The following is a 24489-nucleotide window of genomic DNA, read 5'->3' on the forward strand; positions in this document are numbered from 1 at the left end:
ACTGATCATAGTTAATGGTGTTAAGCCTCTTAGGGCTCTGCATGCACGTATGAGGACATGACATTTTGGCTTCCTTATAACTTAGTAATGCATTCTGCTATTAGAATTTTTTGGGGTAATTATCCAGACTTTGCATGGCAGTTTAAATAATTTGCTTGGGATGTTCGAATGGATATTGCTTTAAAAATGTCAGGAATTTTCATGAAAGTTTTTGGGGTTGTGTTTGTGTATTTTGTTATAGGTACTGGAGGGATTTGCTCTTAAATTTTTAGGTATTTCCATGGGAAATTGGGGGAATCATTTAGAAATATTTGGGAATCTGATAACAAATCTTGGGGGAGGAAATATCTTTTGACATTTTCCTAAAATTTCATGGAGATTTCAGGGAATTTATTTGTAAATGATTGGCAAATTGCACGGAAATTTGGGGCATTTTAACAGAATTTTTGTTAAAAATTGTTTTTCAATTTTCTGGCTTTTTCAGAAAGTTTGGTTTATTTGGGAAATATTTTAGGATGTTTTTCTATTTGTGTCATTAAAAAAAATATTTCAGACTTTTCACGTGAATTTTTGGCATTGTCTTTGGAATTTTGGGGAAAATGACTTCCTAAAAGCAAATAAATAATCATTTTGTTTTGTGTTATACTTATCAGGTCTCACTTATCCCAAAGAAGCTGGTCAAACTAAAAATGCATTTCAAACAAAAGTTCAGGTCTCAGGAAGTTAAAATTCAATGAAGTTGCATTTCAAAACAAATTCATGTCCATGTAGACCTGATGAAGCATTTATTACTGGATTCTTGGTGTGAATCAAATTAATAAAAATATCAATTTTTATGTAAATTCAAGATTTATTATTTAAATGTGTGCCACACTAAACACTGTTATACATTTAGAAATGCGCAGAAGTGCATATACAAAATGACTAAATTAAGTTCAATGATCTTTGGCTGAGATGACAGCCTTTTCACTTTACTGAAGTTCACATTTGGCAGGATCTCATGGTGCAGTCTGGGGGAGGAGGGTTTCAAGTTCAGGGAGCTCAGAATTTCATCTCTGCTGTTTGCAGATGATGCAGTTCTGTTGGCTTCCTCAGCCAGGGACCTCCACTGGGATAGTTTTCGGCTGAGTGTGAATCAGCTGGTATGAGGGTCAGCACCTCCAAGTCTGAGGCAATAGTCCTCTGCCAGAAAACATGGGATTGCTCCCTCTAGGTGGGGAGTGAGTCTCTGCCCCAAGTGAAGGAGTTCAAGTACCTCGGGGTCTTGTTCATGAATGAGGGTAGAATGGACGTAATATTGACTGATGGATTGGTGCAGAGTCAGCAGTTCGACAGCCTTTTCTCCATGACAACAACTAGACTAAGACTAAAAAAAACAGACCTGTGACGACTGAAACTGATGAAAATAAGTTTAGTTTTCGTCAAGATGACTTAAACTAGACTAAAATGTAATTCAGTTTTTGTTGGATATTAAAATCCATGACATTTCTCCACTGTGGGTAAATCTGTCAAAAACAATGCATCTGTATCTCTCCTGCCTCTCAGCTGTAGAAAGCAGGGACCCTAGGTTAGGCAGAGTGCACAGAACATACTACCATGGTTTGGTACCAGATTCAGGCAAGAAAATAAATGCTTGGACTAAAAGCTAAGACTAAAATGTGAGGACTTTTTATGGACCAAAACTTGACTAAAATGTTTTGAGTTTTTGACAACTAAAACTAGACAAAACTAAAAAGAATAGAAATGACTAAATGCATTTCATTTAAAGACTAAAACTAAGACTAAAATTAAAAATAGCTGCCAAAATCAACACTGCTGCAGGCGCTGTACCGCCGTTGTGGTGAGGAGGGAGCTGAGCCAGAAGGCAAAGCTTTTGATTTACCAGTTGAACTATGTTCCAACCCTCACCTATGGACATGAACTCTGGGTAATGAACAGAAGAATGACACTGCGAGTTCAAGCGGTCGAAATGAGATTCCTCAGGTAGGTGTCTGGGCTCAGGCTTAGGGATAGGACGAGCAGCTTGGAAATCCAGAACCTAGAAGTAGAACCGCGCTTCTTCACGGCAAAAGGAACCAGTTGAGGTAGTGCAGGCATCTCATCAGGATGCCTCCTAGGCGCTTCCCTGTGGTGGTCTTCTGGGCATTTCCAACTGGGAGGAACCCACATGGTAAAGCCAGAACTTGCTATAACTTATATATTCCATCTGGCTTGGGAGCGCCTTGGAATTCATTTCTGTTAGATCAAAATTAACAACAATAACTTGATACGGATTGAAAAGTTAATAAAAATGGCCAACAGGGACAAAAAAAGTGAAACATTTGATATCAAAAAGTGTATATTACTCTTGACATGTCCTTTAACACGTCTGAAGAGGTTTCATGGTGCAATAGTGCCCTTAATTTCCATCACTGTAAGAGCAGGAAGTCACTGACTTCAGCTTGCTTGACATTTCTCTACACAGTGCTTTTTAACCTTTTTTCCAGACTTACCCATTAACACCCATTTATATCCATTGTATCATATAATATTTGGTGATGTCAGCTTGGAGAATTCTTCAACTTGTGGCTGTCAGTGCAGCTCACTAATTGGAGAGCTGCACTGTGTAGGCACGAGCAAACCACTAGGCCCTCTGTGCTTCCTGACCCCCTACTTTAGACTGTAAAGGTTCTGTTAGTTCTTATATAAGAAACTTAGCTCTACCTGGAAAGTTTAATAACTTGGAGAAAGTTGTATTTTAGTTTGTCTTTAGTGAGACAAAGTGTAAAGGACAAACTTTCTTCAAGACTTATTCCCTCTTTTTTATGTGGTGCCAACCTGTCCTTACAGGATTCGGTCTCTTTTTGAGAGTTAGCGATAAGTTGGCAAGAGACTGGGAAAAAATACGGATGAAAGAAAGATGGATGAAGGAAGATAAGGATGAAGGTATGGGAGAATATTTGAAAAAGACATATGGAAGAGAGGTAGACTCAGGGAGAGATGAAAAGATAGTGGAGGAGATGGAGGACAGTGTTTGGGGAGATATGAAAGCAGAGAAAGAGAGCGAAGGAAAGAGAATAGAGCAAAGAGTAGAGATGGAGGAACGTGGAAGGAGAAGAGATGGAGGATGGATGGATGGTGAGGGGATTATAGCAGCCAGATGGGGTTTCAGAGGACAGGTGAGCCATATGGTGATGATTCAGCACGTTGGCATGACAATTTAGATTTAACCCTGTTTCCACACAAACATTTAAACCAACACATCCCCTCTGAGCAGACTGTAAGCCATGCATCATGTTGTGTGGAGTCCAGCCCTAACACATGCTACAGTGAGCGGGAACCATCCATCATGGCTGTAAGCAGATAGGAGCAGGGCGTGAGCCAAGGTTTAAACCAATCAGACGGCAGCGAGTGTGTCGTCTGTCTTTACCCAACCGCAATCCATCTAAAGTTTTCTCAGAGGGGTTTTTATTGTCCTCCATCTTCAAACAGATGCTACAGTATGTACCTATACGGCTAAGAGGAGCTTCACAAATTCAACATGTAGGGAGAGAGTTTATCCTGATGACAAAGGTAGAAATGTGCTGCAGAATAAGAAGTTATCACCTGACACATTTTCATCATTTTTCTGGACATGACAATAACTAAACTCCACAAACACAGCAGCTCAACAGCGAAAGTGCTGGTTAACCTAGCAGTAAGGTCGTGCCCCGTGAGTACAGTCCTTCAGGTAAACAGCCCAGATTTGAGTTTGATCAGGGGTGAGCAATCGGACGATGTTGATCAATGCTGGGCAGCTTTCATTCCAAGAAGAGCTGCATTAATTGTATCGCCAAAGCCAAAGGACCAAATTGTTTCAGGTTGTTAGATATTCTCAATTTAAACTTTGCAATTACTAATAATTCAATGAGATGCCGTCATTTATGGATTTAAAGTCAGGTGCAAATAGAAATGATTAATTTAATGCAAGACACAGAATTAAATTGATTTCAGCTTTTGAATGCAGAGATATTTGCAATTTTACGTGCATATTTATCTTTCTACAAGTACATTTAGTGATGAATATTAAAAAAATTACAGAAACACTTGTGGTCTACTTAAAAGAAACACGAAAAAAAAAAAAAAACATATGTAAGTCAAAACCTAAATCCAAGACATAGGAAAAAATTAAATACAGAAAAATAAAATAAAAAAACAAGTTAAAAAAAAGTGAATACAACACAGTGAAATAAAAAAATCAAATAAATTGAGATGTTAATCAATTAATTCTGCTTGTTTTTAAACACATAGAATAAGACACATTGAAATGAATTTAAAAAATACATATATAAAAATAAAATAAATATAAGAATAAAAATTGCAAATATCTAAAGATATAAAAAAAACAAGTTTCAAATTGTTTCAATCAAATCTAAAAACTACATAAAAGAAATAGAAAAATAAATACAGAAAAATAAAACGAAAAAAGTTAAATAAAATAAAATGAAAAATAAAAAATAAAATAAAATAAATTAAGAAGTTAATCAGTCATATTAATTCTTATTTTAAAAAATAAAAAAGGTTAATAATAAATTGCATTAAATCAAATACATTTTCATCAAAATTTCAATAAAAATGAATTAAACATAAATACAAAAACAACATAAGAATAAAAACTTTAAAATCAAAAGAGATTAAAAACAAGTTTAAAATTGTTTCAATAAAATAAAAAATAAGCCAATAAAAGACCTGACTGTATGTCATGGTCTATGTTCTGTTTTCTTGTGTTTTTCCTGTGTTTGGTGGTATACTTTCATGTTTAGTATTCCCTGTGTTTCATGTTTTGTTAATTCCCTGTTTCTGGTATTTAGTTTTATTTAGTTTATTCCTTGTTTCATGTTTAGTTTTACTTCTTGTGTTTCTTGTTTAGTTTTACTTCTTGTGTTTCTTGTTTAGTTTTACTTCTTGTGTTTGTATTTGCTCCCTCCTAGTGTCTCATCTTTGGTTTTCCTCCTTGTCCAGTGTTCTTGTGAAGTTTCTGGTTTTATTTTGTAGTTACCTTCCCTTGTGTGCGTCATCCAGTTTTGCTTCCTGCCCTAGTTTCCCTCCTCTGTGATTACCCTCACTAGTTTCACCTGAGTCTCGTTATCCTCACCTGTCTCCCATTGTGCAATCACTCCCTGTGTATTTAAGTTCTGTGTTTCTCCCTGTCCTTTGTCGGACCCGCAGATGTCTTCCCCGTTGTTACCTTATGCTCTTCCTAGTGCTCCTGTGGATTTTGTCTTTGTATTCTTGGACTTTGAGTCTTCAGTAAGTTTTGTTCTATGGCTTTTTTCCTCGTGATCCTCAATTGCTTTTTCGTTGGACTTTAGTTTGTTTAATTAAATCCTTTTTTGAGTTTTGAATCTGCATTTGGGTCCTTTTGAGTTTTTCCTCCATACCTGACACTGTATACAAGTTGTGAAAGAAATGTGTCTCATGGCATTTTTTATAATGTTTACTTCAAATTTATAATTATTTGTGTTTAGAAATTTTCCGGGCCCCCAGGCCACCAGTTGCCCAACCCGTGGTGTAGATCGTGAAGAAATAAATTGTATTGGTGTGTACTGTAAATTGATGCACCAGCTCTGGTGTGTTTTCTATCATTTGCAGTTCCGTTTTTTAAAAGACTTTTTGGGGGCCTTTTTTATTAGAGAGATGGACAGTGGAGCTGGAAAGGAAGACGTGAGTTGAGAATGACATGCAGTGAAAAAGACACAGGTCGTGTGTTGTGGCCGTGCCACCTGCATACATGGGGCACAACCTAACCACGAGGCCATCTGCGCCCCTAAAATTGTTTCTTTTGTCAGTAACTTAGAAACTATTCTTAACAAGACTAGGTTAAAGCCTAGTATGTGGCTGACCACAACTAACTGGGATGCTTGTTGAAATGTCTGACTGAATTGTGTGTTCTGGCAGAGTGATTTGTTTTTGAGGTGTATAATTGTGCTGTTCCTTAATGTCTGTGAGTTGAGAATAGAAGGATCCAAAAGGTTTAAAACATAAAGCCCCACTGGCAGGAAACAGCTAACCTGACACGCCAGATCAACTCATATCCATTGCATGAATATAGTTGACATACATCCGGGAAAGCTAATAAGATACATAACAATGCTTTGTCAAATATTTCCCAAATAAATCAAACTGTAAATGGAGCATGGAGTCAATAAATAAACCACAAAACCAAAGAATGGCTAAACTGACGTCATGTTTTGGATGAAGCATTCTCTCCATTCCACCTTCCCCCCTCTCTATGTGGAGTCTGAATGGTACACAGAGCCCTGAGCACCGTCATCACCCGCTACGCAGGAACACATGCGCACAACACACAGACACATCGAGTCATTCACAGCGCTAATCTATTTGGTAGACCGTTGAGGAGAAAATATCCCCCCTTCATTCTGTGCTCTTTTGTGCAGGGAGTAAACACATCACTACAGGAGACGTGCAAAACATCTTATCTGCCGAGACAGAGAAGCATGCGTCATAAAAACAGCAGCACACTTTCAGACAGACAGTAGGCTCATTGTTTCTCTATTAACAGTGTGCTGTTACCGTCCTCGTCATTACATGCTTAATGCAATAAGGCCAATTTGCATGGAAAGGGTTGTTTTTCCCCAAATAACAGCATAATGGCTCAGCGTCTCTCCACATCAGTGCAGATTGGGATGACTGACGTCCAACATTATAAGGGGAGCATTAAAGCTGTGCCTTTTGACTTATTTACAAAGTTTTAGTGCGTGCACTTTATTGTGGAGCTTTAAAGCATCACACTGTTTGGCTGCATGGAGACAGACTTATTTTCAAACATGTTTCCACAGCACTGCCAACTACAACTGACAAAGAGCAGCAAATAAACCATGATTTAACCCCAATGTGTGACACATCTCCTGTATTATCTTGTTTGTTAAGCACGTGAAGAAGTGCTTCAAAGAGAGCTAACTTTAATCAGGGATCATGGAGCAGATGTATCATCACATCAAGGCATGCCAAATATGTTTCCTTGTGGGCGTTTCAACAAAGTCCAGCTGTGTTATACAGGGGAAGTGACGTGATTTTGGATTTTATAGAAAATCTGTACATATTTATGACTTTTTTGCGGCACCAGTTTTGAACCAGTACACCCAAAAAGTCTTCTGAGAGATATCAAGGACAACTGAAGCAACAAAGTGGTGTGCAAATCAACACAGACATACACACAGACAGACACAGCACCAATTATAAGTTGTAGGACCTGAATGTATGAACAGGTATCAGTGTCTTGTGTGTTGTACCTTTTCTGAGCAGCAGCAGCAGCTTCCCTCTCTCCAACTCCAGACTGAGGCCGAGTCCTCCCTCTCCCTCCACGTGCAGCAGCGTCCCAGAATTCCTCAGTGTTTTAAACTGCAGGGAGATGACATCTCTGGAAGCCTGCCTTAGCCCTGAGCTCAACCTGAACTCCAGACTGCTGCTGACACCATCCAGACTCACAACATCGGAGGCTGAAAGACAAAAAAGACATGTTAACACTGCAGGGCCTTACTATACAACCAGAAAGCTTCATACACACCTCCTGGTTTAGATCTAGCAGTATTGCATGTGCTTTTACAAAAGGTGGCAATATAAGAATAACCTAGAAAGGTGCACATGTGCTGGCAAAGGTGTGCATTAGGACTGCATCCTTTGTCAAAAAGATATATCAAAAACATTGTTTTCAAGATTGGTCGGCTATCCAACATTCTCCTCTGGAAATGTAAAAGATTTTTGACAGGAAAGAAACTGTAACACCAGATGGAGCAACACCTACAAGCAAGCTGTGCTTATTTTACACTTGACATGCGTCAGTCCCTGCAATCCTCGCAAACACCCTCCTAAATGGAGGTCAATTTAAGCAGCACGATTTCTGGTCAATCCTGCTGCTCTGCCATTTTCAGCTCAGCCATAAATCAGTATTGAGCTCCTATTTTCAAGGGTTGATGATGCTATATCATTCCTGAAATGTCGGCATGGAAAAAAAAAAAAAATGTTGGGTGATTGAATATTGCTGATATCAGTACAGACTGTTTGTAGATCAGAAAACAACTGAAACTTGTTTCAAACGCAGATAACACCAAGCTTATGTTTTTTACAAGATCAAAGACCAGGTCACAAAATGTTCCTGTGCTTTCTACTGTTGATGGAAAGGAGAGGTTGAGGTTGTACACTGTTACAAATACCTGGGTATTTTGATGATGACTCTTAATTTTCAATCACATGTACTGTGTCTTGTGAAAAAGCTGAGGCTAAAACTGGGTTTTTATTTCAGAAACAAGTTGTGTTTTTCTTTTAATGTAAAAAAGCGGCTTGTCGTTGTAACGTTTTTACCTGTTTTAGATCATGGTGATCTGTTGTACATGCACGCCTACCATGCATCCTTGAGGTTCATTACAAACTGTAACGCTCTGACTCACCAATGTGAGTTGTACTCTGGGGTTGGATGGCCCGCTTTGGTGACCCGGGGGCTCATTCACTGGTACATCCTTATTTATAAGGCAATTCTTGGTCTGCTTCCCCTCTATCTGTGTGTTTTTATCATGCAGAGAAGTACCAGACAGTATTCTTTGCTTTCTCAGGACCTCTTTATGCTCTCCATCCCAAACGCTCGGACAGAAATTCGGAAAAGGGCTTTTGGGTACTCTGCACCCTCAGCCTGGAATCAGTTGCAGAATGACTTAAAGCTCAAGGAACTGGTGTCCTTAAATGTTTTTAAATCTAAAATGAAAGACATGGAAGCAGATTCTATAGGATGTCAATGTTTTAGCTTGGCTGTTTGAACAATTGATTCCCAGATATGACTCCTAGATGGTTTTAATCCAAAACGTTGTGCTTTGTAAATTTGTCTCTCTTTGTATTTCCGTCTGTAACTGTTTTTTATGCTGCTGCCTGTCTTGGCCAAGTCTCCCTTGAAAAAGAGGTTCTCAATGTCAATGGGACCAACCTGGTTAAAAAAAATTGTTAAATAAAAAATTAAAAAATCAGGAGACTGATATTTGGAACCGATAAGACTCCTAAGTGCAACCCAAATTAAAAAAAAAAAAAACAAACAAACAAAACAAACAACAAAAACAGAATACAATGATTTTTTAAATCTAATAAACCCATATTATACTCAACAGAACATAAACAACATAGCAGACATTAGACTGAGACATTTTACCATTTCATCATAAATATTAGCTAATCTTTTTTTAAAGCAGGGACAGGCATGTTTACCATGTGTAGCATCTCCTCTTATTTTAAAAACAGTCTGTAAACGTCTGAGATGTAAGGAGACCAGTTGCTAGAATTTGGGAGAGGAATGTTTTCCCATCCTTGTCTGTTGTAGGATTCTACCTGCTCAACAGTCCTAGGTCTTTGCTCCAAATGTTTTCTATTGGTGAGAGGTCTGGACTGCAGGTAGGCCAGCTCAGCACCCGGACCCTTTCACTGTGAAGCCATGCTGTTGTGACGGATGTGGTAGGGGTTTAAGCATTGTCTTAATGATATATAAGGCCTCCTCTGAAAGAAATGTTCTCTGGATAGGAGCATATGTTGCTTTAAAACCTCTATTTTCTTTTTCAGCATTGATAGTGCCTTCCCAGATGTGTAAGCTGCCCACACCATCAGCACTAATGCAACCCCATGCCATCAGAGGTGCAGGCTTTTGGAGTGTGTGCTGATAACAAAGTGGATAGCACCTCTCCTTTGTAGTCAGCAGGACACTACATCGGTAGTTTCCCAGAAGAATTTCCTCATTTTGATTCATGTGGCCACAGAACAGTTTTCCATTTTGCCTCAGTCCCTTTTAAATGAGCTTTGACCCAGAAAAGATGGATCGTGCTCACATATGGTTCTTCTTTGGATGATACAACTTTAACTTGTATTTGTGGATGGCGTGGCCAGCTGTGCTGACAGACAGTGATTTCTTAAAGTGTATCTGAGCCCATGCAGTGATTTCCAGGACAGAATCATGCCTGCTTTTAAAGCAGTGCTACCCGGGGGCTGGAAGATCACGGGCATCCAGCACTGATCTTCAACCTTGTCTCCTGCACAGAGATTTGTCCAGATTCTCTTTTGTTGATATTATGGGCTGTACATGTAGTTATATTCGAAGTCTTAGCAATTTTATGTTGGGGAAGCATTTAAATTAAGTTTTATATGCAGTTTATAGCAGATTGGTGAACCTCTACTTACTTTTAAGATTCTGCCTCTCTAAAATGCTCCTTTTATACCCAATCATGACTGACCTGCCGCCAGTTAACCAAATTAGCTGCAAAATGCTCCTCCAGCTGTTTATCAGTAGCACCACTTACTTTAACAGCCTTTCGTTGCCCTGTCCCTACTTTTTTGGGATGTGTTGCTGGCATCAAATGTAAAATGAGCTAATATTTTTCAAGAAAAGTTAAAATGTCCCAGTTGTGACATCTGATATGTTATTTATATTCTGTTGTTAATCTACAAAAGATCTGCAAATCAGGGCGTTCTGCTTTCATCTACAATTTCAACAGCACCCCAACTTTTGTGGAATTTGGGTTGTATCTTTTAATTGATAAACCTTTATGTTATTGAACTTATTAGACGTCAGAATTTCATGTGACATATTATTTCTCAGACCATAATCCTGGTGTTATTACTGAATGCTTGTTTGGCTTCAGTGAAGTAAACACTGAGATAAATCATCTATGTGTGGAAGTGTTCTCATGAGAGCTGAACATCTGTGTTGAAAGATAAACACATACAGAGTTATTATGTAAATAAAACAGTGTGAAGTGTTGTCACTTCCATTGTACTCATACCTGATCACACACAATGGAGACAAGGCCAATTAAACTGTTGACAGAATCTGTTTTCATGCTCATGGAAGTAAAGTGTGAAGCAAGCTTTTTATCACAAACAGAGGTGTGAATTCAGAGGGAACAACGGCTGGCAGGATGCTTTGAGTTTCTTTGTGTGAAAATATGAACTATAACACCACAGGTGTACATATTTAATATACTAACAATAAAAGTGACTACGAGTACACACCAATGAGTTCTTAGTGTTGGAGTGACAATGAGAACATACACTATATTGCCAAAAGTATTCACTCACTCATCCAAATAATTGAAATCAGCTGTTCCAATCACTTCCATGGCCACATGTGTATAAAATCAAGCACCTAGGCATGCAGACTGTTTCTACAGACATTTGTGAAAGAATGGATCGCTCTCAGGAGCTCAGTGAATTCCAGCGTGGTACTGTGATAGGATGCCACCTGTGCAACAAGTCCAGTGGTGAAATTTCCTCGCTCCTAAATATTCCACAGTCAACTGTCAGTGGTATTATAACAAAGTGGAAGCGATTGGGAACAACGGCAACTCAGCCACGAAGTGGTAGGCCACGTAAAATGATGAAGCAGGGTCAGCAGATGCAGAGGTGCATAGTGCGCAGAGGTCACCAGCTTTCTGCAGTCAATCGCTACAGACCTCCAAACTTCATGTGGCCTTCAGATTAGCTCAAGAACAGTGCGCAGAGAGCTTCATGGAATGGGTTTCCATGCATCCAAGCCATACATCACTGAGTGCAATGCAAAGCGTTTGATGCAGTGGTGTCAAGCATGCCGTCAACGGACTCTGGAGCAGTGGAGATGTTCTTTGGAGTGATGAATCGCACCTTTCCATCTGGCAATCTGATGGACGAGTCTGGGTTTGGCGGTTACCAGGAGAACGGTACTTGTCTGACTGCATTGTGCCAAGTGTAAAGTTTGGTGGAGGGGGATTATGGTGTGGGGTTGTTTTTCAGGAGCTGGGCTTGGCCCCTTAGTTCCAGTGAAAGGAACTCTGAATGCTTCAGCATACCAAGAGATTTTGGACAATTCCATGCTCCCAACTTTGTGGGAACAGTTTGGGGATGGCCCCTTCCTGTTCCAACATGACTGTGCACCAGTGCACAAAGCAAGGTCCATAAAGACATGGATGAGAGAGTTTGGTGTGGATGAACTTGACTGGCCTGCACAGAGTCCTGACCTCAACCCAACAGAACACCTTTGGGATGAATTAGAGCGGAGACTGAGAGCCAGGCCTTCTGGTCCAACATCAGAGTGGGACCTCACAAATGCGCTTCTGGAACAATCGTCAAAATCCCCATAAACACACTCCTAAACCTTGTGGCAAGCCTTCCCATAAGAGTTGAAGCTGTTATAGCTGCAAAGGGTGGACCGACTTCATATCAAACCCTATGGATTAAGAATGGGATGTCACTTAAGTCCATATGCGAGTCAAGGCAGGTGAATGAATACTTTTGACAATATAGTTTATGTTCATTTATTCAAAGTTCACCAGTTCTATTAGACGAGTCTGGTGTGTCATCCTTAATGTCCTACTCTGCCACTGATTGGTTAATACCGTTGCATTTGTCAGTAGGATTAGTCAGCTAAGACATAGAGCCAATCAGAGGCATTGCTGTTATAAGTTCTGATTTAAAGTGGAGGAAAGACTGACAGAATGATGTACTCAACTAGAAGTGTAGTGTCTTTGAATAAAATTAATTCAAATAGAAGAACAATTTCTGGTGAATGGTGATAGAAAGGCTGGACCCCATTTTTTTAAGTTTCAGTGTTTTTTAGATGCTGTGTAACACGGCAAAAGTACAATAATTTTCTCAAATATTGCCTGATTAAAATCAGTGTTTTTTAAACAAAACAAACTAAACTAACTAAACTAAACAAAAGTACTAGTAGGCCTACACAAAAAGCTTAAAGGAGTAGTAATAGTAGACGTAGCACTGGCCCGCAGTGGATGTGGCCCCTAGGAGTGTGGGGCGTCCCTTATTTTTATGCACACAAGTTGGGAACCCTCATTGAGAGTAATTTATCACTGAATCTTCCCTCTCACCACCATCGTAGCGCGGCAGCAAAATTTCATGGCACATATAAATACAAAAATGCTTCTCCAGATCAGTCTTAGTATAACTAAGATATCCTTTAAGACTGTTTAATTTTCCACAGACACATTTGTCTCCTACAGCCTCTAATTGCTTGTGGATTTTCTCAGAAAGTGCAGCGCTTCCTGCTTAGAGCACACAAGGAAAATGAGCGACGCTTCAGCTTCGCTCACGAGCAGCGCTGCACTTTATAAGAAAATCCACGAGAAGTTAAAGGCTGTAGGAGCTCAATTTGTCTGTGGAAAATGTGTTGTTTGTAGCATATCTGCATTATAAAAAGAGTATTTTTTTTTATGTGAGCTGCAAAATTTCTCTGCCATGCTACAGTGGTGATGACTGATTATCATGATGATTGATAAAAAGGTAGATGTAATCATTTCCAAAATTAATAGCATGACTTTATCTAAAGAAACTGGCACTGATAGCCCTCCCAACGAGAATAATGTGTCCCATTTTCTACATCCAGCTGTCTGTGACAACCTGAATCACAGGTAACTATGTCAGACGGCTCGGGTTGAGCTGCCACAGCTCAGTTCAGAATGCTGTGGCACTTGCGCTTGACAACTGACTGAAGCTGTAGTACGCATGTGTGTTTTCGGAAACTTTTGTTTTCCCTGTTTACAAGGAGACGGAGACAGGGGCGTTTAGAAAACCTTCAATCTGGAGCCTGTTTACAAATTGTTCCGTTTTCAGGCAACAAAATGCCATTCTTGTGTACACAGACAGCCAAAATGCAACAAAAGTTTTGCGTTTTCACCTGAAAACATTGTTTAAACAGGGCCTAAGAGAAGATGTTTAGGCCCTATGTCAGCCGGTTGCAGGTCTTCAGTCAATAAGAAAAGGTGTCTGTCATTGAGAGAGGTATGCCAGTCATTTTGATAATGCATCACAAGGACTTAAGCTAAACTAAGCTAAGCTAATCTAAGCTAGGCTGGACATTAAAGTTTATCTCATCCGACTGCTGAAAAAAAAGAACTCACCGTAAGGACATCCGTAGGCCTCCAGCCGCAGTCCGATTCTCCCGCTGGGGTTCCAGTCCAGAGGGATGAGGCGGAGGAAGCGAGCAATCACTGCCTGCTGCAGTTTGTACTGAACCACGTTGTCGGCATTACTGTTACCTGGAAAAGACTGGAAACAAACACACACTGTATCAGCTAAGTGAAATATAAGATCTGCAAACAAGTGAAATCAAACTCAAAAATAGATAAATAAATATTTAAGTTTGATCATAGGGCATAATTTACTTTTCTACCTGTCAAAACTGAAAACTTTCAGAGAGAATATTTCCTCAAAATGCAGTCAAGTGCACTTAAGAATGAATTGAACTTTTTTTTTTAATCCTCTGAAGTAATGTACCAAAATATCAAAATGTGGTGGTCACCAGGTTGGCTTCTTGTTGCAATCCAGTAAAAAAGAAACGGTGCAAAAGTTTGTCTCAGTCTTGGCCCGCGGGATAAGGTGGTCCTTAGATCCAGTGGGTGCAAACCCTCAAACCCTAGTAATTTAAAAACTTAAGTCATTACAAAGATCTGTACTAACTTGTGGACGCTGCAGCTTTGGCAATGAGGATGCAGACCATGATTTATCCCTTAAAAAATTATAGTTCCCCAGATGTGACCAGGATGGCTGAGTGGTTAAGACGTTTGACTTAAGATCCTATAAGCAAAACTCCTTATGGGTTCAAACCCCATTGCTGGTAAATATTAGCAACATTAGGTGATGGTCGTGCTGTTAACCACAGCTTTAAATCCTGTGATGAAGTGCCAAAGCCAGTCATACAGTTCAAGGTAGAAATAAAATTAATCAAGCAACACTTCACCAGCTACTTTCATTGTTGGGCTGATTTTGCTCCAGCTGCTGTCCTTGTCAGTTTCAGTGTGATATATTCCAGTGTGATATATTGTTCAAACACGTGTTTGTTGCCACAAATCAACAAGTTGATCTAACATTTCTGACATCCACCAATCTACAGGTGTCATGGCTGTGTTTGCTGTGCTTCCTCCTTCAGTCAGCTTACTTCCTGATTGGCTGTTGTGCTGTTCTACATTGCATGCTCAGCTGTCCATGGTGTTCTGTCCATAAGATCAGATTTATAATCATTCATACTGAAAATGTTAAACATTTATGATGTCAAATCTGTTTCTATGGCAGATCAGAGAGGAAAAATCACTCATAACACACCTCACACCACAGGGAAAGCTGGAAAAATAATCTTCAGAACCATCCCATAATCAAGCTTTTGTTCCCTTTGGTCTGAAGGGGGGGAGTCTGGCCTAAATATGCCTTATTATCATATAATGTGCTCAGGCCTGCCCACAGAGCCCTGACAAACCGAGAGAATGGGCTCTCCTAAGTTGTGATGATGTCAGTGTGTGTTGGATCAGTAGTACTGGTGCTAGCTATTCTGGCTAACAGATACTTCATTTTTGAGCTTAGAAGAGTTTCAAGCTATTATTGGGTCTGATGTTGAAGACATTTATTGTTGATACTTTTTAAATTCGTCGTCTAGTTTGACACCCTGACGTGACATCAACAGCATGAATCCTTACACCTACCAGCAGGAGAGCATTTGCTCCTCATATTTGCATCATCATTTACAACAGTCCCTACTTTTTCTCCTTTCTCACATGCCTTAAGGTCTATCTGTAGGAGAGCCAGTCCATATTGTCCTGCTCTTGTTACATTCATAGTTGTTATCCATAATCCAATCCATAGCTGTTTCTTGTTTTCTTCTTTCATGAGTAGAAGACTGCCACAATCATGCATAGCGTTTCTGTTGTAGAGTGGTTGACACTCTTTGGTCAGGCTTTCTGCCAAGACAGGACAAGATTTTTGTTGCACAGTCTGGCATCTCTGGCCTTAAATGTTCCCAGACACAAGGTTGGGAAAGGAGGTAGAAGCCCCCATAGCACCAGGATGGCCGAGTGGTTAAGGTGTTGGACTTAAAGCCCTCGTGGGTTCAAACCCCACTCCTGGTAAATCAATATCAGGCTTACATCCAAAGACCATGTGCATGCAGAACCCTGCCTTGTGCTGAATGAATAAGGTGCTCCTGACTCCTTATATAAAATGAGTCACTTCTAATCAATGCTCTGAACCCTTCCTGTAAGAGGATGTGAAAACTGCTTCTTCCTCTGTCTAGAGAAAGGGTTTCTGCAAATCAATAGTGAGCTCTTCTTAAATCAGCTAAGGAGTATTTTAATGCTGAAGACAGTTGTTTCCTCAGGGCAACTAGGATATCCATAGGTCATACGAGGGTCACTGGATGGTTTGATCAGAGACTCACAACCAAAGGTCCTCTAGGATCTCCTCTCCTCCACAAAGCATAAAATAGTTTTCAGCCTCTCTAACTTTGATGCAAAACTGCAAAACAAAATAAAAATGTATAAAAATGCCCTTCAGTCCAGAGTTTACTCTCTTTTCCCCACATTTGAAGCACCTTTTATACAGTTGAATCAGCTGTTTAGTGATTAAAGAGGATAACATCTCCTTGTACTGTAGAAAAAATGGATGTGGATTTTGAGTGCACATGAGCTGTCTGCATTATGAAAATGATCATTGATTGCAAACACATTGATATTCCAGACTTTATTTCTGTTGTCCTAAATTAGCACGGACTACTTTCTGCTGATATTTAGAATATAAAGAGCAAACCCATCCGCCTGTCCCTCTCTGACTCTGTGCTGTCTGATAAATGCCTGATGGATCGCTCTTCTCATCTCTCCCCATCTCTCCCATCTGGCAATCTATCCTAATTACATCTGTGCCTTGAAGTTGACATGCAGGTTAACTGGCTCTCCCACTGCTGAATGAAAGCTTGGACACATAATTAACTTATTAATTCCTCTTTGATCATGAGACTGGGGAGTCTGGCCTCCTCATTTCATGAAGAGAACAGTTATGTAGTGATATATAAAAGTCTTTTAATGGTGTACCTTACATGTGTTTGCTGCATACTGATGTTGTTCACAGCTAGCTTACTAATAAGATTCACAGCAAGATCTGTACAAAATGTGGTTTCATGGCTGTTATATGTGAACTCAGCTTATTGAATTAAACAGAATCGTGCCCATGGATACAAAATTCTATTTTTTATTTGCCGATTATGCAAAAATGTTAATGCATTACAAGTGGAAAGATATCTAACATCCCAAAATGGAAGCCTGATGAACGTAAGGTGATGCTCATTGGCACATTGATCCCCCTGTGTACCCCCCTTGTGTAATAACACACACGGACATAAAAATGAGTGAATAAGATATACTTAGATCCATTGTATAAAACATTGTATGTCTACAGTCATAGAATGTATGAACAGCCATCAGCATCAGAATAAAGTTCAGACCACTAAGTGGTAAAACCCAGAAAATAATACAGAGTTGACTTGGGTTTACAGCCTGATCGCTAGCATGGAAGGCCTTGGTCTTCACATACTAGTATCATTATGACTGAAATAACAGCCTGACCAGGAGAAAAAGTTTAAATTTTTGTCACTCTTTCTGCATCACCCCATCCTCTCTCTTTCTGCATCTACCTCTTCTCTCTTTCTGTATCTCTCCTCTTTACCTCACACACCCCTCTTCTCTCTTTCTGTAACCAACTTCTCCTCTCTTTCTACATCTCCCTCATCTCTCTGCATTTTCCTCATCTCTCTTTCTACATCACCCTCTTATCTCTTTCTCCATCTCCCTCGTCTCTCTTTCTACATCTCCCTCTTTTCTCTTTCAACATCTCCCTCTTCTCTCTTTCTACATCTCCCTCTTCTCTCTTTCTGCTTCTTCCTCTGTTCGATTTCTACATGATCCTCTTCGCTCTTTCTGGATCTCCCTTGTCTCTTTTTCTGCATCCCCCTCCTTCTATGTTTTTGCATCTTCCTGTTCTCTCCTTCTGCATCTCCCTCTTCTCTCTTTCTATACCTCCCTCTTCTCTTTCTGCATCTTCCTCTTCGCTTTTTCTGCACCGCCTACATCCATCTTTCTGCATCTCCTACTTCTCTCTTTCTGCATCTCCCTCCTTCTCTCTTTCTGCATCCCCCATCTTCCCTCTTTCTGCATCTTCCTCTTCTCTTTCTCTGCATCTCCCCCTTCTCTCTTTCTGCATCTCCCCCTTCTCTCTTCCTGGATCTTTCTCTTCTCTCTTTCTGCATCTTCCTCTTCGGTCTTTCTGCATCTCCTCCTTCTCTCTTTCTACATCCCTCATCTTCTCTCTTTCTGCATCTTCCTCTTCTCTTTCTCTGCATCTCCTTCTTCTCTCTTTCTGCATCTTCCTCTTGTCTCTTCCTGCATCTTCCTCTCCTTTCTTTCTGCATCTTCCTCTTCTCTTTCTCTGCATCTCCCCCTTCTCTCTTTCTGCATCTCCCCCTTCTCTCTTCCTGGATCTTTCTCTTCTCTCTTTCTGCATCTTCCTCTTTGGTCTTTCTGCATCTCCTCCTTCTCTCTTTCTACATCCCTCATCTTCTCTCTTTCTGCATCTTCCTCTTCTCTTTCTCTGCATCTCCTTCTTCTCTCTTTCTGCATCTTCCTCTTGTCTCTTCCTGCATCTTCCTCTCCTTTCTTTCTGCATCTTCCTTTACTCTTTCTCTGCATCTCCCTTCTCTCTTTCTGCATCCATCTCCTTCTCCCTTTCTGCATTTTCCTCTTCTCTTTCTCTGCATCTCCCTTCTCTCTTTCTGCATCCATCTCCTTCTCCCTTTCTGCATCTTCCTTTACTCTTTCTCTGCATCTCCCTTCTCTCTTTTTGCATCCATCTCCTTCTCCCTTTCTGCATTTTCCTCTTCTCTTTCTGCATCTTCCTCAACTCCTTCTCTGCATTGTCCTCTTCTCTAATTTTGCATCTCTGTATCATCTCTTTCTTCATCCCACACATATTTTTCCTCTTCATCCCCATCTTCTTTTGTCTGCCTCCTCCTCTTTATTTTTCTGCGTTTCCCTCTATCCTTTTTCAACCCAATCACAGTAGATGTGTATTCTGCTTGAAAATTTTGCCTATTGAAGAAAATATTTTCTTAGCCACTGACACTTCACTAAATGTTGCTTTCTGCTGAGCTCATGGTAGATAATTGTTGGGTTTTGATAAATAATAGAACAAAGGTACACACTAGATCTACCCTTTCTGGAAAGTTTTTTTAAGACAACTTTGGTTATGAATCAATACTGCACAAATAAAGCCTCAGAGTCAGTAAACCTTCTAATCCCACACAAACTCTGCTGAAGATTCCCAAGTAAAACTGACCATTTTTGTTGTTTTTTTGTACCACAATTAGTCACTCAGGTTGAAGAAAATATGTGTTTCACATGGACATAAATAGTGCTCATATACGTGAAATCTTTCAAGCTGCAAGCCTTAAAGCTGCAGCAGAAATCTTTTAATACTGCAATCTACTACTGTTTTACAGACTTGTGAAGTCTCTCAAAGAAATCCAATGATGTCCATATGTGCTAACTTGTACAAAGAGAGAGATACTGTTTATCACTTCTACAACTCTAAATATATGAGTTTGTAATTATTTTACAAATGTTATTGAGTTGAAAAAATAACTACACTCTCATCAGCATATTTTAATCATAAAACAGTAGGCATCTGTTTGGTGGGTGTGACTGTACCGTACATTATGGGAATATAATACCCAGCTGGGAGGCATCAGTGAGATTCACGGGTCATGTAGCAGCTTTTTATAGACCGAGCGGCTGAACACAATTTTTTTCAACAAAGCAGCTGGACCAGATGCCTTCAGCTCGACAGACAGCTTCAAGGAAAGAAAAGCATCTCATTTATTTTGACCAAAACAACCTGAAAGTGTGTGAAAAACAGAGGCAGGAGGTGAAAGTGGAAGTCTTCACACTGCGAAAGAAGCATCTCTTCCAGCGTCTGGTTCACACTTTTAATTGTCATTTTTGTAAGCGTAGCGTGGATCACAGGGAGGTGTTCAGGTGTGGTTGGATGTTGCAAAGCATCTGTTAAAAACAGCAGGTGGGAACTTCGTCACTCCCTCACATACAGAAAAAATCTGGAAGTCAACATGACAATAAAGTTTCTTTTAAAGTTTTTTCACTCAACAAGCATTTATTTACTTAAAGAGCCACGACTTCTCTCAGTCTTCCAGAAATGCACAGAAGGGAAGCTGTAAGGTTTCAACACTACAGTAGTTCACTGTGGTAAACAGTATTAAAACATCAACATTTATACTTGTGCCTGTAAAATATGTATATCATAAACCCCCCAAAATCCTGAATAATTAGAGGGCATTTTTCTCACACATCACACATTTTGGTCAGATCCCAATTATCGCCTCTAAGCTTCAACAACCAATCACAGCTCTTTCTGTCAACACTGCGGTGCATTTAAATATGACATACTTCTCACTAGTCCCTGCATGTCCCTCCTCCACCCCAGCCTCCTCCTTTATAGCATAAAGCTTGTTGTCCTCATTCAGATTCATATTACTATGGATTCATGCTTTTGAACTCATTTTATTGTATTAAATGTATTCATTTTATTATTCTAGCCATGCGCTTTATGGAGAGTCAAAGCATGCTGCTTTCTTAACCCAGGGTGCCTCTTTTGCGCAAATTTCTCCATCAAATAAAACTGGATATCCATTATATAATAAAATGGTTAAATGTATGACTACAGTGTTCCTGGCTGAAGTATCATGGATTAAGGTGTTTTACATGTATTTCAGTTTTACAATATGGCTAACAACAAAAGTTTAAAGAAATTATCTATCCATTCCAGTATAAGTCCATGATATTATTGCTTCCACCATTGGGTGAGTACATTAGGAATTAAAAGATTCATGTTTGCTATGAAGGATCTGTAGTTTTATGTAAAATTCTTTGGCTAAATGTCCTCAAAAGTTAACTTTTCCTCGTAAATGGTACTATTGTATCTCTGTGGCCCACTAACCTCTCTGCAGGATGAGATGTAATGTTGATATCATGATAATTTACAACAGGAGTCCGTGCATGGTGTTGCATTTTGAAAGAACTGGATGTTCTATACTTGTGACTTCCTGTCTGGAGTTTATTTAATCGACAGCAATTGACGCAGTTTGGCAGCAGCGGTGCTGAAATAAACCTGCAGCGTATCTTGACCGAAGCATAGCGGAGTGGTGCTCCAGGCATGCGCCGCTGCAGGACTGGGTCGCCGGCTGTGGAAATGCTCTGATTGACTAGAGAGGTAGCGATTTGCTCGGCAGTATGAATTGCCAGCGGATCGTGGTGCAGTCACCGTATGTGGAAATGGGAGGTAAGTGTGACTAATACTAAAAGATTTTTCATTCTGAAGAATAATTTAAAATAGCTGCATGGCAGAGTGGTTAGGTTATGCTCCATGTATGCGGGCAGCCTGGGTTCAAGTCTGGCCTGTGGCTCTTCTCCTGCATGTCTTTTCCCCGCTCTTTCATTCCTGTTTCTGACTCTATTGTTTTCCTTTATAAATAAATGCATAATCAACCCAGAAATATAGCTGCAAACATTGCACTGAACTGGGGAACATATGATCAAATGCAAAGTTCCTTTAAATGTGTAATACTGCATATTATACTGAAAAAAGCCTAAGAAATGCTCAAATCAGTTGCTGTAAATATTGCAGCCCAGACTTGTAAGTCACTGAAAACAATGAGAACATCTCATAAGGTTTTGTCCACAGGCATGATCTGAGGAAATAATGCAGGACTGTTAGAGTAAAAGGAGTCCCAGTGGGTGAACATGTGTTCATGTCAACAGTTCCTTTAAATTTTGCAATACTCCAAAAAAGCCTAGATAATACAACAATATAGATATTGTAGCTTTAATGCTCACTTTTACTTTAATATAGAAGGTGAACTCAACTAGGTAGCATGCTGCAGCTGATCCAAAGCAGTTTAACAGCTCTCTGTCCTCTGACAGCCTCTGAGAGCTCAGCTCACTGAGACGAGTTAAGGAACACTCTGACACTCTGAAATGTGACTGGGATTGTGTTCAGTGTAAGTAGAGTGTCAGATCAACACGTTTTTAAGCAGGGAGAAGCTGCTCTCTCAGAGAAGATCCTCAGAGCTCAGATTTACTGGATTCCCTCCACACCACGAAATTGCCTGGGCTCGATTTCTAATCACAAACCTCCTCTCTGCTCTGTTGTGTAAAATGTTGTTCCGCTCAGATGAATGTCCCAGCTCACACTGGGTTAATACGCCATATTTTTTCGAGCGTGTTGCACCATTTGCTTTGGCGTAAAGCTTGTTAGGGGCCATGCGAGCGAGAAACTCCAACATATTTTGGACTGGCTCTCTGTGCTGACAGGATTTGTAACTATGTCTGCTCTCTGCAGAAAACAGGATCAAGACTGTTTGGTATTCCTCTGGCTGTACACTGAAGCATGTAGCATCCCTACTGTGGGACACAAACAAGCCCAAGATGACACTTATGTAAAGAGGAGATGTGTCCACCAGGGGGGTGATGCTTCACCTCATCTGCTGTCCATCTGAAGATGTCCTACATGGACCAGTTCTACACAGACCAGCTGAATTCAGGGCTTTAAGACGTGCTCATATGAAATCACATCCTTACATCATGCAGCTTTAAACAATCCTGCAGTTTTAGTGCAAATGGACTGTACTCATAAAGCACTGTTCTAGTCCTCTTACATGTCACATTTGCCAGGTCACAGAGGGATGAAAGAGGCTGCTATGAAAAGTGCCCATCAGTAATTACTAAACCCATTTATTCACCACCAGCTAAACCAGTTGAGAGACACTTGAAGTTCAATGACTAAAAGACACTTCAGCATGAGGACTGCAGAGCCTGGGATCTAACCCCAACCTTCCCACTGGGCCACAGCTGCAGATTTATGGTGATAAAAAACAACCTTTGCAGGTTAATTTCAAGTGGCAATGCAAAGCTCTCAGACTTTCTTTATTGGTAGGAGTAACAGAATAGGAAAGCGTGGAAAGAGAGCAAAGCGCCATGGCAGCACTGAATCCTTCATCTGGCAGTGGTTCAGATTCTAAAAGGGAGGGGTCAAACAAAATCTGTAAATTTTAGGCCACTGAAAATTTACCTTTTGAAAACTCCTTCCAGGGTGAAGATTTTTGGAAACTCCATTTATTGCATTTCTATGTATTCTTGGAAATGGAGAATTTGGCCTGAAATGTCACACTGTAAGCTAGATTCTCCTCTGTCTCCTCAGATGCAGCCAAAGCTGTGCTAACTGGACCTCCATGCTTACACAGTTGCTCTCCCACTGTCTTAAAAAAATGACACAAAAAGGACACATGACAGGACTATGGAGCTCACCGCTGTTTTATATAATCCAACAACATCAGCAGTTTGGATCAGAGCCAGATCAGGTTAATGGGACAACTCTGAGAAGGAAACAGGAACACAGATAGAATTTCCACACCTTAAGACATTATTTCTGTCTGTAAGTAAACTGTTTCACCTGTACAGAAAAGGACTGACATGGTGTGATCTTTACGGCAGTGCATTTTTGCATCTTTGTGTGGACGTATATGTTCCCAAAATGGGAAGGGATTATTTTCCTATACAAGTGAGGAAAAACATCCAGTTTTAACCCTTTAAGACCAAAAGGATCACCGATGCTTGCAATGCATTTCTATTTTTAACCTCGGGTAAAATGCAAACCAAATAAGATAGAGCAAAAATTCTTTTTGCATATCAAACCGGAGGAGTAACACTAACACATCTCACATTCACTGTGTCCTAGAGTACTGTTTCCTTCCAGAAATATCCCCCTTTCCTTTGCAGAAATGTAGTAAAAAGCACACACATAAAAAACAATGTAATATAATCTGGACCGCTGCCTTTCACAGCACTTCCTAGTTTACATGTACATGATGACATATGATGATGTCTTGTCTGCACAAAACCTATTGCGTTGTTTTCTTGCAGGTCATGAGTCGCACTTGTTATTGTTTCAACATGGTCTTCTATGCCTAACATATGCATGCTCGAAAGTATTTGGCACACTTAGAGATTTGATTGCACTGCTGTACATAGTTTATTTTTTATTAACATGCTGTCTTTTTGCAAATTGAGTGCAATTTCATTTTATCTTCATTTTTGCCTTCTATGGTAGGTCATAAAGGGTTAAGAATATCCACCCATGTGTGGACAAGGCCTAAATGTTGTCATCTTACTACTATAATTGAGAGCACGTCTTCCACAGTATTTCTCAAACTTTTCTTGATACCTCTAAGAAGACTTCTTGGGTGCATCAGTTCAAAAATTGTATCATTAAAGAAATAATCAATTCATAAAGATTCTCAATAAAACCCTAAATGCCATAATTCAGGGACTTCCTCGTGTTCTGAAGTGACTGTGGAATGTTATTGCATCCTAGTGCCAACAGAGGGCACCAGAGTAATATGCAAAGTGTGGGTGATTATGTGGCAAATCTAAAAAGCTGACGCAGGACTGTGACTTCGGTAATCGTTGACAGTGATGTTGAGAGATCATTTGGTCTGTGGCATAAATGAAGACAGGATACAGCTGAGGCTGTTGTCGGAGGACAGACTGATGTTTGAAAAATATATGAGGGGGGCTGGTTTAAAATTTTAAGATTTAATTACAGAAAAGT

At 39.9% G+C, this 24489-nt stretch overlaps 1 protein-coding gene across 1 annotated transcript in view; it reads right to left on the reverse strand.

The window, feature by feature from the left end:
- The window catches only part of LOC121520052 (contactin-associated protein-like 4), a 125800-nt gene that overhangs the window by 99291 nt on the left and 2020 nt on the right, over nt 1-24489 (reverse strand). Inside the window, exons 2-3 of the mRNA XM_041803284.1 lie at nt 13896-14043; nt 7272-7478 (exon numbers count right to left, since the gene is read on the reverse strand). Of these exons, the coding sequence (XP_041659218.1) occupies nt 7272-7478; nt 13896-14043 (355 nt within the window). The remainder of the gene's footprint in view (nt 1-7271; nt 7479-13895; nt 14044-24489) is intronic.

The sequence above is a fragment of the Cheilinus undulatus genome, linkage group 13, assembly GCF_018320785.1.
Source record: "Cheilinus undulatus linkage group 13, ASM1832078v1, whole genome shotgun sequence".
NCBI classification, from domain to species: domain Eukaryota; kingdom Metazoa; phylum Chordata; class Actinopteri; order Labriformes; family Labridae; genus Cheilinus; species Cheilinus undulatus.